This window comes from Ovis aries, chromosome 2, assembly GCF_016772045.2.
Source record: "Ovis aries strain OAR_USU_Benz2616 breed Rambouillet chromosome 2, ARS-UI_Ramb_v3.0, whole genome shotgun sequence".
Taxonomy (NCBI): domain Eukaryota; kingdom Metazoa; phylum Chordata; class Mammalia; order Artiodactyla; family Bovidae; genus Ovis; species Ovis aries.
Genome location: NC_056055.1, coordinates 166,868,572 through 166,883,322, shown reverse-complemented (window position 1 = coordinate 166,883,322; position 14,751 = coordinate 166,868,572). Strand labels below are relative to the sequence as shown.

Genomic DNA, 14,751 nt, shown 5'->3' with positions numbered 1-14,751 from the left:
GTGTGTGTGTGTGTTTAAGCAAAAGTGACCTCAGTGTGATTATAGGTTAAAGGATATAATCTACTTGAGAGAAACTAAGGGATGCGATTGGATGGAAATAAAAACTACAGGGGAAAACCCTTGGGATGAAGACTGAGCGTCTCTCGCCCTGAGGAAAAGTAGGACGTGCCTTACGAGCTGTCCGTGCACTGTGCGGCACTGGCAGCCCACGTGCTTTTGGTGCTCATAGTGTCACTGTCTTGCTCAGACATGGGAGTGCATTAGACACGGGGACGAAAGTCATAGACCCGGCTCGAGAAGTCTGGAATCCAGAAGTGAAAGTGGGAAGTGAGGAAACAAGGAAGAAATAGAATGCGTTAATTCTTATTTTTGGACCTAAAAAGGATGTTAGGTGGGCTAGTAGGAGAAAAGGATAGGTATGGAAGGGAGGCAGTGTTCAAGGACTTGGGATTTGGAGTCAGATAAAAATGAATCCATGTCTCAGCTGAGACCCTTATTAAGTGTATGAGCTAATGCAATAAAGTTAACCACTCTCTGCCTGAGTTTCTTCACATGTCAATTAAAGGCCATGTCGTTAACTTCACAAGATTGTTGTAAGGAAATAAAGAATTTGATATAAAACTTTCAGAGGGAAGACATATAGAATATATTCTGTTTGTTCATTTTGATTGCACAGACTAACTACGAAAGTGGGGAGAATGGTGAATGTTCTAGCACAAGAGCTCTATGACCTCTGTGAATTATGAGTAAGCCATTTGGTGGGATAACTTGAAAAAAGTAAAGCTTTAGGAGAGAGGTGCCATTCAAAAAATAGGAACTGACTAGGAACTGCAAAGCATTCATAACATTAGTCTTGGCAATGATTTCCGGGGTATGTTAAATGTCCTTATCACAATGATAGTGATGAAAGTGTCAAAGAGTCAAAAGCCCAGCTTAAGTAGATGGCCATTATTTGCAATGTCAAGTCATTTCTATAAATTTGAGGAATATGAAGGGGATTGTAGAAGAAAACGTGGATGAGAGACTGGAGTGAATCATCAAATGATGGAGAGAGAGGGGCAGGTTGAAGTGCCTGCTGAATCAGGACACAGATATGGACATGAAAGGAAGTGAAATCCAGGGCATGATGCTGGGAGAACACACAAAGGTCTGCAGATTTCAGTAACCTCAAAACCAAGCATGACAGGGTGGGAGTAAGAATGACTCAGAAAGCAGGATTTGTTAAGCAAAAGGCAGAATGAAGATTATTAACCAGGGAGAAAAGGTGAAGCAGTGAGCTCATGAAGAACATAAGATATGGGTCAAAGTCATATGAGTGAGCACTAGGAGGTGGCTAAAAGTAATGGACAGAGCAAGCAAAGCAAAAACTCACAAAACAAAGACTGCTTAACCAGTAAACCAAATATAAGCCCTAACTGGTATAAAATTAGAAATTTTCAAATGCCCAAACCTTCCTTCCAAAGCACAAACCCTAATTGCACTTTGGTATTGGAGAAGGCGATGGCACCCCACTGCAGTGCTCTTGCCTGGAAAATCCCACGGACGGAGGAGCCTGGTGGGCTGCAGTCCATGGGGTCCACAAGGAGTCAGACACGACTTCACTTTCATTTTCACTTTTCACTTTCATGCACTGGAGAAGGAAATGGCAACCCACTCCAGTGTTCTTGCCTGGAGAATCCCAGGGATGGGGGAGCCTGGTGGGCTGCCATCTCTGGGGTCACACAGCGTCGAACACGACTGAAGCGACTTAGCAGCAGCAGCAGCGTTTTCATTTATGAATTTAGTAAATATTCAATGAACAACAGTTAGTTACCAGACATGGTTCCATATATTGGAAAAATAGTGGAGGAAAAGGCAAGCAAGTTCCCAGCTCAGGGAATTAAATTCTAGTGGGAGAAAAACAGACAGCATAAAACTATGTGTATTAATTCAACTAGGAACAGATCTATGGTGAAATTAAAATAAGTAGGTAGAGAGTAATCAGTAATATTGGAATGCCACTATTTTATATAAGACAGTCAGAGAAAAGACTTCTGTCAAGGTGACATTTAGCTAGGATCTGATGGAGAAGGAGATGGCCATTGGGAGGTATTCCAGGTAAACAGGTGGTGTAAAAGCCCAGTGGGAAGATCAAGTTTAACAGAGAAAGACAGAAACAAGATCAATATGTCTGTACTAGTCTAGTGAGAAAAGCCTCTCTTTTCCCTAAATGTTTCATGTTTTAACATGAATATGATCACACTGTATATTCAATTTTCAAGGACAACACGATAGTTAAAAACAGACTCTGAAGGGGCACTGCTAACATTCAAATACTGGCTCCTCCTTTCCTATGTGCGTTACCTTGGGAAAGCTTACCAAACCATTCTGACACATTTTCTTACCTGTAATATGATAATAATAATAGTACTTACTTCATACAGGTGCAATAAAAATTAATAGCCATAAAACACATAGAAAAATGTTTGGCCTATAAAAAGTGCTTCTTATGTAAAATCTTTTCATTTTTTTTCCTTATTGCATTACGTGGGAAAGATAGTCTTTTTTCTTACATATGCTTATTGATGATTATTTCTATTGGTTCTGAGTGTCCCATAATTCAAGTAACTGTAGAAACAGGTTGCACTTAATTTCTCTATGTCATAAATCACAAAACATCATTATCATGCTTTAAGATTTTCCACAGCAGTGATCACCTGGGTTGTGGAGTATGGGAAAATAGTAGAAGTATTTCACTATCTGAAGCATTCATTAGAGCCATGCTCATCTTGATTAGTTTCCCATGGAATTACCTCCAAATAATAAAAGAAAGATACGCTGTCAACTGATGCTTTGCCAACTGAATTTATCCTGAAGGAAAGTTGTGCTTGGCCTGTACAATGTTTCCAAAAAAATTTTATTGAGTTGCCAAAAATCAAGAAAATCTCAAATTTTACCATTAAAAACGACTTATTTCTGGCTTCTTCTGAAAAATATTTACTGTAAACTGATAGAACATGTAGGTAAGAGGCAAAAATTGTGAATAGATTTCTTATAACGTTTCTTTACTATTGTTCCATAATTTTATGCTTTAACCTTAAGTTCATACTGTTAAAAATTATATAAAAATATTTTAAGCTTTGTATACTAAAAACTTAAAGTATTCCATTGAAAATGGCTTGAGAAAATGGAACTTAATCTCTAGGAAAACCTGGAGTTCCAGCTCAGAACGTATAAAAATAGTTGGAATCTTTGAAATGTGGCTTTAAATAACTTTCTTTAAAAACAGTAAAGAAATTTTCCAGACAGGTAAGTTTTTATTTTAATGTTCAGAGTTATGCAGATTTAAAGTTATGTACGTATGATGTACTTGAACTAAATGAAAATATGAAGAGACAAATATAGAGGACATTCCCATTAATTGATTATTATAAATTACTGAAGTAAAAACAGCATTTAAGTAACACCCACATTGCACTGTATAAAAGGAAGCACATGTCATAATCTATTTGATCTAAATTAAATTGACTAAATACAAATATATGTATTTATGTGTATAGTCTTAAAAGCCAGAAAAGTGGATTTTAAGAGCCATACAATTGATCTTTTAAGTTTATTATCTTTTCCTTTTTCAGCTTTCTTGAGATATAATTGACAAATAATATTGTGTAAATTTAAGTTGTATTGTACAGTGGTTTGATATACATGTACATTATGAAATTATTGCCACACTAAGATTAGCTACTAAAAATATTTTTCACCTCACATAGTTAACTTTCTGTGTGTGTGTATGTGTGGTTATAAATATTAAGATCTACTCTTAGTAATTTATAGTCACCATGCTATATATTTGATCCCCAGAACTTATTCATCTTATAACTGAAAATTTGTACCCTTTAGCAGATTTAGTCTCATTACCCCAGTGCATGGTAACCACCCTGTTTCTATGAGTTAGACTTTCAGACTCTGCATATATCTGAGATCAAGAAGAATTTGTTTTACCTTACCTGACTTACATATATATATATATATATATGCATATATTTATATATTATATATGGGCTTCCCTGGTGGCTTAGTGGTAATGAATCCACCTCCCAAACATGAGTTTGATCTCTGGGTGGGGAAGGTCCCCTGGAGAAGGAGATGGCAACCCACTCCAGTATTCTTGCCTGGGAAATCACATGGACAGAGGAGCCTGGTAGGCTCTAGTCCACAGGATCACAAAAGAGTCAGATATGACTTAGCCACTAAACAACAAAGCAACAATATTATATACATATATCTAAACATTTTCTTTATGCATTTATCCATTGATAGATTGATGGACACATCGTTTCCATGTCTTGGCTATTGTAAATAATGCTGCAGTGAACATGAGTGTGGGAATATCTATTTGAAACTGGAAAGGAGAAAGAAGAAAGCCTTTATGCCATTAATGTATAGCTATTAAATCAATAACTTATTTTTTCTGACATGCATCAGCAGTGTTGTGTGCTTTTTCTTCTTATTGCATTTTTGTTTACAGAAAACTGGGAACAAACCAGAAAGTGTGGATTTGTATGGGGCACATATTGAGTGGGCCAAGGAAAAATCAAGCAGAAAGAATGTCTTTCAGGTAAGAAGGTTACATACATTCAAATTGTTCCTATTCCTTCTAAATCTTAGCTTTCTTGAGTAATCAAAACAAGACTACCTTGTTAAGATGTTTTCATGAGCTTGAACTAGTTGTGTGGAGGTTATTGTGAAAAACTGGCTTCTCTTCCTGTCAAATTTTGGTTGTTGTTTTTCCCTGGTGACTGGTTGCTATCTAAACACAAAATGTTTATTGTGTGATAATTAATTATATACCCAAAAGTCATTGACTTTAACAGTGTATTTGATAGCTGTTTGGGATTCAAACTTAGAATGCTTGGCTTACATAGATTTAGTGTAGGATTTTCAGATATAAACAAAGATTCACTAATTATGATAAACTATTTGCATTCACTGCCATTCCTGCCTTCCAGTCATAAATTATATTTACCAGTGTAACTTGGGGGATGGAGAGAGCTGAACAGTTATAGAAATTAGTGTTTTCATATTATATAATGAATTTTTTTGAAAAAATAACTGATTGATAATTTCAATCATGCTGCTTTGAAATGGAAAGAACCGGATGAAATCCTTCAAAGAAAGGAAATATTTCATGTATGCTTCTGCTAAAATTCCTTTGGCAATTAATAACTTCAGATTATAGAAGTTAGTATTTTTTCTATATTTATATGACATTTAATTTATTTTTAGATATCCAAAGTAACCCAGAACTTTATAGGTTTGTTTTAGAATTTATATCATTTAGTAGGAACTAGATCATTATAATTATTGTATTAAATATATTCTGAGACCATTTTAGCCCTTAAAGAAATATCAACTCTATTCTTAAATGCATCACTAAAATTAATGTATAGGGTCTTATAGAAGAATAGATAGGTGACATTTCTTATCTGATCTCTCATTGAGAAGAAGAAGCTGATTTTCAGTTTGTTTTTGCATTTTCCAGATGCTTAATCAGGTCTAGCCAAATAATTTGGACTCATAGTAATTAAAAAAACAAAAAAGCACTTTCAACATATTATGGAATTACTTATTTTTCCTGATTATAATTGAATTCTGTTTAGGTGTTCATTTTTATAGGGTAGAATTTTTGCTTTTGTTTTAACCCAAAAAATAGGGAGAAGGAAAAAAGGAAGGAAAGAAGAAAAAAAAAAGGAATAAAGTATAGAAAACTAAATATATTTGCCAAGAAATCAAGGGACTAAAACCAGAAGTGATTAGAAGGTGAATTTACAGAATCAAGAAGCAAAATTAAATTGTGCTTTAAAGTGAGGAATTGTAGATCAGTGTCTCCTAATTTCTTGTTTTTTTAATTCTGCTATAAATAAGAAAATTTGGTGTTATAATAGCCTCTATGACAACATGGACAATTAGTATGGCTAGTTCTGAACTGGATAAGGTGAATTAAGGGGTTTAGTTTTATTATGTGTTGTTAGTTTAGCATCCTAATTACCAATGTTGTAAAATAAAGATGTTAAAATTTGATATTGATATAATTCCTGGATAATTGAAACAAACCCTCAGAGTTGAATTAAGGAAGACTTTTTCAGTTTCTTCTGTTAACCTTATAGTTACATTAGATCACAAATGAGGATGATACTCAAATATGAATGATGTGTACAGGCTGTGAATATAGAAGAGAAATATTCGAGTATAATTTTACATAGCTATGAACGTAATATGTATAGATATATATTTAAAACACCTATATTGATACTATGCATCATCCTAACCTTTTCTGAGTGTCACTAGCTACCTCTGTTATAATATTTTACTCATTTTTCATATTTCTGAATGTAGATACTTCCAAAAATATTAAAACTATTCTCATTTTATTAGCTTTCCAGAGGTGAAAATCTTACCAGCTAGTTTTGTTTGTAAGGTACCTGAGTAGCTCATGGGACTTCAGTTTCCTTACATCTAGGTTACCAGTTTTTATCTTGTACCCTTTAGTTTAGAAAAACAAGAAGTAATGATAAGGATGTTGTAAATAATAAAACTCAAGAAAGATTAAGATTTCATTTCCTGCTTCATTCTTTTTAGGATGAATCATGTGGTTTTCTTGTCATGCTGAAATCTTTTCATCACCTAAACACATAAGCTTAGGTAAAATTTACTAATTCCTATCCATAGTGGCAACACATGAAAGTAAGTCTTTTGAGAGGAACAATATAAATAGCTTTTATAGTTGTTAATGAAAAAACATCAGAAAGGATTTGCCAGAGAGCTAAACCTAGATGACTTGCATCAATATTTGATTAGGTACATTAGCTGGTATAACTCTCAAATGATCAGAATAAACATGATTATAGCTCAAAAACATGGTACTAAGGTATTGTTGGGTATGTGAGTGTGTGTGTACAAGGGTTTCATTACCTACAGAATAATGAAGCATTTCTTCCTGACTGAAAAAGACCATCACAGCTTTAGCTGATGTGCTACATCAGAAATAGCTTTAGAATTCCAAGTTTGAATAAGGCATGGTGTTCAATCTCAGTCTATGAATTATAGATTACAGATATCTAATGACTATTGAGATTTTTGGTTCAAGAAAAATCAAAGAAGAGCAAAATTAGAAATAATTTAAAATTTGAAATCTGTCATGAAAAAGTTGATGGATTAGCAATTATATGCCACATAATTACGATGTCTCTAGAGAAGATGAACTTAAAATGAAGAGGAAAGCAAACAAAAAATCACATGCCTAAGATATGCTTGAAAGACTCAAAAGCAAACATTTGTGACATAAAGAATGGAAGGGTTTCATCCGTTTCCTTCGTATATGTCATTTGGACATTTGAGTTGTTCATTTCCTTCTTTGTATTAAAAGTCAGATTTTTTCATAGTCTTATTAAAAACTCTTGATATAGATTCATTCTTATTTGATTGGTACATGACAGTATAACTGTGACAGCATTAATTAATTAGATTTTTTATTCAGCTACTCTTAGTAAATCAGAATGATGCTCACTGGCTGAGTTCAAGAACATTTGCCTATTTTATAATAGAACAGTTTTTCCTAATTGACCTTAATAATAAATAACATATTTTTTAAATTATTAACACCTTCTATTATAAAGCATACCTAGACAAATCACAATGTATTTTAAAAGTATAATTGCATATAGGTGTATGCATATATGATATATATGTCAATGTGTAAACCCACATCTAATAGCTTGACATTAGGAAATAGAGTGATTCTTCCCATACACTTGTTCTTCCCACACACTAACACTGAAAGACGTATTGCATCTATTAGGAAAAAAAAAAAAGGTCACACATATTCTGAACTAAAGTAGTAAATGTTCATTGCTGCTAACTTTGGTTCAATTCTTCGTTTAGCATAATTGTCAAGGACTGTCGCAAGTCTGATGTAGCTTCACAAAGCATTTAGCAACTGAATGATTTGAAATGAACTGTGGTACAAGTTTTCTTAGTTAAGTTAAGAGCAACACTAGGTCTTCATCAGGGAAAGAATGAATAAAGAGATTTATGTTCAAATCACATGTTTTAAACATTCCTGCTAAGTGCTAGTTTGCTCTTTGGTATTTAGCCTGAAATTTAAAGCACTGAGGATTAAAAGGATTACAACATAATCTTAAATAATCCTAAATGTCATTTACAGAGAGGGAGTTGTAATAACTAAATAAAACCATGTGAAAGGATGGCAGTGTTGTCAGGCAGCATCTGTAACATGAGCGGTGCTTCTTCGCCTTCTTCTCCTTCCTCACGGGTACATCAAGCATTTACAAAGCTTTTTCACAGGACATTCAGTTGAGAAAATGGTTGCAAAACAATTTATAACAATAAGTAATTTTTAAACTTCTGATATCTTCTTGTTTCAAAGTAGAAGCAAAATTTTCACTCAGATTTCCTTCCTTCTTTTGAACATAAAGCTCTCTGAGCTAAAGGTTTTTAAAAGTCTGGGGCAAAGGAGTTCACGATATGGCTCTCAAATGAATAGATAATACGCCTCTAAAACATTCCCAACCTCTAAGGAGCTGCCCCCTTGTTAAATATATGGTGGTCCCAAGCACTGTAATTAATCCCATGCCTTTTGATTCAGTACTAGAATAGTCTTTAATACTGTCATGTAAATTAATTTTGCCTCCCCAAAGAATATACAAAGGTAGAGACTACATCCTATACTGCTTTTCTAAACCATAAGACTGGATATACCTTTTAACCAATGCTATGGTTACTATTAAGGCTAAAATTGAATTTTTAATAAAAACACAAAATTCAGTCATATTTTTTTAAGAAAATGTATACACTATTATAGGCTCTGCACTCCAAGATCATTTCTGAGTGTCAAATCCAGTCACTTTTTAAAATGAGTAAAGAATAGGAAGTATACTATCTGTTTTCTTGGTCCTTTTCATTACAGCAGTAGGTGATTACTCATTTGAAATAATTAAACCTTTTCTTGGAGCTAGAAGTGACTAGGTCTCAGTTTTTCTGAGTTTCCTTTCGAATGAAACTAAAAATAAATGCACCCATAAACATGCAACAGGCTCATCTACACACTACATGTTTTAAATAAGATATTTTTACTCTTAAAGAATTATGGCCAATTAAAACTTTATCAATTGCCTGCTTTTAAGGCAGAAAAAATTAAATGACTCAAGATGAAAGTCTGTTTCCACCCCCGTTCTCACTACCAGTTTATTACCTCAACAAAAATCATGACCAAATTTCTTGGATCTGAGATTCTTTTTTTAATGTATAAAAATGTCTCAAGGGAGCAGGTTCTGTCCCTAGAAGTAAATCTCGGAATAGATTTATCATTAGTTGTATTTCTTTTGTGACTTTGGATGGAGTCTTCTGGCTATAATGTATATTCAACATATTCATGTAATATTGTCCATGGATATGCTTTACATTTAAACATAATTTGATTGCTCTTCCTGATCTGAATATGTCTTAGCTTAAAATCTTTAAGTACTACTTAAGTTTATTAATGCAAAGATAATTTAATAACATCTTGGAAAATGTCATTTTAAGCCAAAAGGAAAACTACTGGTATTTTGCTTTTATCCATTTCCTTCTGTTAGAACTGATGGTTTAAAATAAATCTGAGCTTTTACCAATTTTCTCTTTCATTTTTCAATGCTTGTAGTTAGACTAAATGCAAAAGGATGATTCTTCACATTCATATATGCATTAGATTTCGAGTAAAGCTGGTTTCACTTTAGAGAATTACTCACAGTATCTTAAAAGGCATGGCATTAAAAATAAACCAGAGTAAGAGCAGCCTTAATGTCTCATACAGTTGTTTTTTTTCTCCCTTTCTTGCTCGTCCCCAATCATTTTATCTACCTATTAGATATTCATCCATCATTCAGAAGGTGCAGGGGAGAGAACACAGGAGTCTAGGGACGTGTGTTCCAGTTTTGGCGATGCAGTTGTGACTTTAAGTAGAACCCAGGGTAGGATCCCTCCTCCAGCTTACAGCTTGTCACACCAAAGAAATGAGAGATAAACTTTAACTCACCTGCCTCCTGTCTGTGCTAAGGTTAAAATGAAGCAGTCCTGTATTTGAAAGCAACTTCAGATGATTGATTTTAATATAAATAAGACTTGGTTGTATTCATCATCTAACCACTTCATCTCATAGTGCTTTGAGAACAGTTCCACATGTGGATTTGGGAAGAATATGGGTAGGAGAGGTAGGTCTCTATGAAATACAATTCAGGGTCTCTGCTCCACATGTATTCCTTGTACTGCCTTGTGAACTTAACCAAGAGAAGGTGAAATGTACCGCTGAAAACCTCTTCATTCGTTATCTAAGAATATATGTTCTCAAACTGAAATTATTTTTAGTATCCTAGTCTATAAACAAATATAATAATTTATGTTATATTTAATCAATGCAAGTTGTTTAATTAATGTCATATCCCAGTTAACACTGTAAGAAAAGCATTTTGCCTAAAAAGCCTCTACCAAGTTACTAAGAGCATCTTGCAAAAGGGAACTTAGAAACAAGTGCAATTATGCCCCCAAATAAGAGACAATAGTAAATCTTTCTTTCTCCTGATGAGATACCAGGACATATTTTTTTTCCCCTGATTGGAGGGGAAGAGAGAATTATTTTTATGATTTCTACTTCATTTTTACCAGTGGGATTGTGCAGAAAAATTTTGATGAATGCAATGAGATAATTTTTCATAATTGGGGACTTGATTTAAGAATATTAGCATATAGGGGTGTATAAATTTCACTGCAAAGGAGTCTGGAGGCAGGAAATAAAGATTGCAAGACCTCAAGGTAAGACTCAAAGAGTAAGTTAACAACCTGACTGATGAAAAGAGAAATAGAAACAAGTCCATGGATGGCAAGTAAATCCCTCAAATGAAAAACACAACTGTTTGTTCAGCCCATGTTACTTGGGAACCACGGTCTTTTTTTTTTTTTTTTTCTGATTCATCTTTTCAGAAATAATAAATATGTCTGGGAAAAAAATGGGCATAATCTAAAGTATAGAGTTAAAATACTAATAGTGTGAGTGTGTCATCAAAGAAAATAATAGGAAGCTTATGTTGACTGGTTATGCCATGAGGCTTGGTAGTCTAAGATATGGACTCATTTGCACAGCTTCTTTGGTATACTGTCAGAGGGTACAATGCTATCACACTCTCATTTGTTTTTAAACTATCATCAGAGTAGAATGCTACCGGTTGAGAGTAACGATCAACAATAGCCACACTAGTAACTTTTAGTCCCAAATTAACCAAGAGAACCAAGATTTTAAGGTTCCAAAATAAAATAAAATTAATCAAAATTCAAAAAAAAAAAAAGAAAAAAAATGTCAGTGTGGCTTCTTATACTTCTAATGTTTTAGCAAAAGGATAGGTGTGTGTTACCTAAAGGGCTGGCTCCATCTGCTCAAAGATAAGAGTTGTCCATTTGGAATAAATTGTAGAGTTTAGTTTGACACCAAGCTAAATGCAACATGCTGTTCTTCATTTGTTGACATCATGATTTACATCCCCTCCTCTTATGAAACTGGCTCTGTTTCTTGATGTTTTAGTCCAACTGGTGTGTTGGTCACTGAGCCTTACATGGGCTAACAGTACAGTTTCCCATGATCACAGAACCGGAGTGTGGCTAGGTGAGTCACGTGGAATCATACCTTCATGACACCCACCTGAGCAAAAGCCACCACTGCCAATGAGGGATTTCATGGTATCAAAGCAGAATCATCAAGCGTTACTGTTTTTCCACTTGTAATTTTCACCTTGTTAAGTACAAAAGATTACATTGATCCTAGCAAGACAACATGTTCAAACAAACTGATTCCCTTTTTGTATCTGTTTCAAAGTTTTTATTTTGTATTTTCAAGGAGAGAAGCCATATTTATTTCATGATGAATATGGTGTTTTTTTTTTTTAATAGTAAGCAGACTTCTTCCAGAAGGAAGGATTTAATCCCTAAAGTTGGTACATAATATAGATGGGGTCAGTAGATGATAGCATATTTTTTAGCTTGTCCATAAGGATGACACAGGGTGAAATAAAATTGAGTACTTTTGGATAGTGTAAGATCACTGGCAGATAAATAGTTGATGTCATTCAATTTTTAGAAACAAGATAATGAGGCTGGATCTGAAGGCAAGAGAATATATATTCACAGCATTTATATACCATAAGCCACTGAGCAGGAGAAAAATCTGGGCAGTGGTGAGCAGAACTCTCAAACCTCAGAGCAGTATTCAAAGCAGTAAAAGAAAATAACAAAGCAAGCATCCATAAACAAAGGTTTGAAATATACACAAGGACAAAAAATAACCTAGGTTAAAAATGAAAAGAAAATGCCAGTGTTCATACAGAACTGGAGAAGCCACTTGTAGAATCTATGCAGTCTCTTAATATATGAGGTAAATATGCTACTAAAAACTTAGTAGAAAACAAATATTCAAAAGCAAAGCTATGAACACTCCAGGACAGTTAAAGATTCTCGGTATTTAAAGAAGAGAGGAGGCTGCTCTTTTATCTTAACAAAACAGGATGCTGAGAGATGACCTAAGTGAAAGGATGAAATCAAATGCCTGATGCCTGGGAGGAATCAGGAAGGAAGCTGTTTAAACTGTTTTCAGATAACAGATCAGTACGCTACGCAGTGATTTGACCAAGGAAGGGGCATTCACTTTTGAGGAAGGTTTAGATGAATTTCTTTTTTAGTAGAAAGCTTGGCCTTCATCCTTGGCCTTCATCCCACCAGTTTGCCTAACATTTTATTTCCAGCACTAGGAGAAATTCTAAGTCTGACTTCCTTGGTGAACATGTGCAAACCAAAAAAATTTACAGTGGGAAAATTAACAAATGGTGCAAACAGCTCAAAAAGGGAAAGAAACACTGACATTGAAGATTATTTTCCCAAGTAATATAGACCTTGATAATTTGGGGGGATTTTTAAAAACTTGAATTTGAACAATGCTTCTTTTTTCTCACACCCATGACCATGTAGAATACAAGTTTCTGGTATTTGAGATCTGTGATAGATTTTAAATCAAATCATGCAAAGGGTGGTTTCAAGTACGCTCTTCTGATGTGTAGGTTGTACTGATGAGGGTGGCAGGAAATTATGTGAAACCCTTCTCTTTTGACAGCTACACTAGAACATTTACAACCACAGATGTTATTTGTCCATCAGAAAAGAAAATATTTGTTTCAAGCCACAGGCATTTCTACCACAACATCAAGTGAAATTCGACAGCAATTTAATGTTTAATGTGTAAGAAAATAAATATTTTGGGGGGCTATAATTCTGAAAGAAAATAGATCCCACAAAATATAACTAGTGACATGAAAAAAAAATGGCTGGCCTCATTATGAACAAATCTTTTACTAAAGTAAGGATTGTTCTATTATTAACATAGAAAACCTTAGATGGAGTGCACGTAATGCTGCATTATTCATAAAAGCATTGCTGCCATCTGGTGGCGAGTTGGCGTTTCAACACTAACTTCGCTGATTTGATTTGGCTGGGTGCTCTGGCGAGGCGTTCAGTGGAGGGCTCGCTTTATGGAATCATTAAAATAAAACCCTGAAATACCATGGCCCACACGCCATTCATCTGATGGCAGTCCTTTCTCTGTCCTGTCATGGAATGGAGGGTTCAGGGGAGTCAATGACATACTTGTGTGATTTTCATCCTGAACATGAAAGTGTATTTTCCATGACTTATGTAAGGAAGTTACTCTTGGCTGTTATTGACTGATGAATTTTATCAACACTCATTTCTGTTAGAAAATAAATATGTAGTCAAATATTAGGAAGATTTATTGAATCTAAATATATACTGTATTGCTTAAATAAGAATGTATGTGAGATACTGTAATCCCTCTTTTGGATCCAAACATGAATTTTTTTTAAGTTACCACTCACTGAGTTTGATTTTGGAAATAACATAATTTACAGCGTCAAAAGAGAGAAATGTGTAGGGCTTCATAAAATTCAACATTTCTTCCCAGTCATTCGATTGTTATATTGAATAAACCTGATTAATTGTTAATGACTCAGAGACTTATGAAGTCATCTTTCTTCATGAATTTACAAATTAAATGACAAATACTCAGCTTATGCTACACTTTTTAAATAAAAAATAATATAGTTACAATGTAATTTAAGAAATTTTGATGGTTCTTGAGCAACAGTGAATTAACACATTCTTAATCAGAAGCAATGAGATTATCTTTGCAACTTCAGGGTATGTTCTAAGTTTCTAATAACTGTAGAATGCCTCATTGTATGCAATGAGACTCCTGATCAATAAAGTGGATATTTATATAAATCACAAGTCTTTGAAGAGTATAGGAAATAATGAGTTAAAATTACCCAAGGAGGAAAGTTGAAATTCAATCCTGAATTCTCAGGGATGATATTTAATAGTTAATACTCAATTTTTACCAGATATTTGCCTACATCTTTAAACAACCTTATAATTTAGTAAAAGTCAGGTAACAAAATGCCATTGCACTAACTTGGGAGAATCATAATATCAAATGCATATTATCCTTTCCAAAAAAATAAAAACGTGTAAATGCCTATTTTTAAAGTAAGACTGTGGAATTTATTTTTAAATTCTTGGTTAAGATTTTCACTCACTCTGTGAATGCATACTTGATATTACCCTTGATAATACCTACTTTTGCCACTTAAAATGTTTTCTTCC

General features: G+C 34.0%; 1 protein-coding gene across 4 annotated transcripts in view; it reads left to right on the top strand.

Annotated features, from left to right (window-relative positions):
- Positions 1-14,751, top strand: part of ARHGAP15 (Rho GTPase activating protein 15) — a 700,830-nt gene that overhangs the window by 145,884 nt on the left and 540,195 nt on the right. For all 4 annotated transcript variants that reach the window (XM_042243922.2, XM_027964991.3, XM_060410067.1 and 1 more), the window contains one exon: positions 4,508-4,597. In XM_042243922.2, coding sequence (XP_042099856.1) covers positions 4,508-4,597 — 90 coding nt within the window. The remainder of the gene's footprint in view (positions 1-4,507; positions 4,598-14,751) is intronic.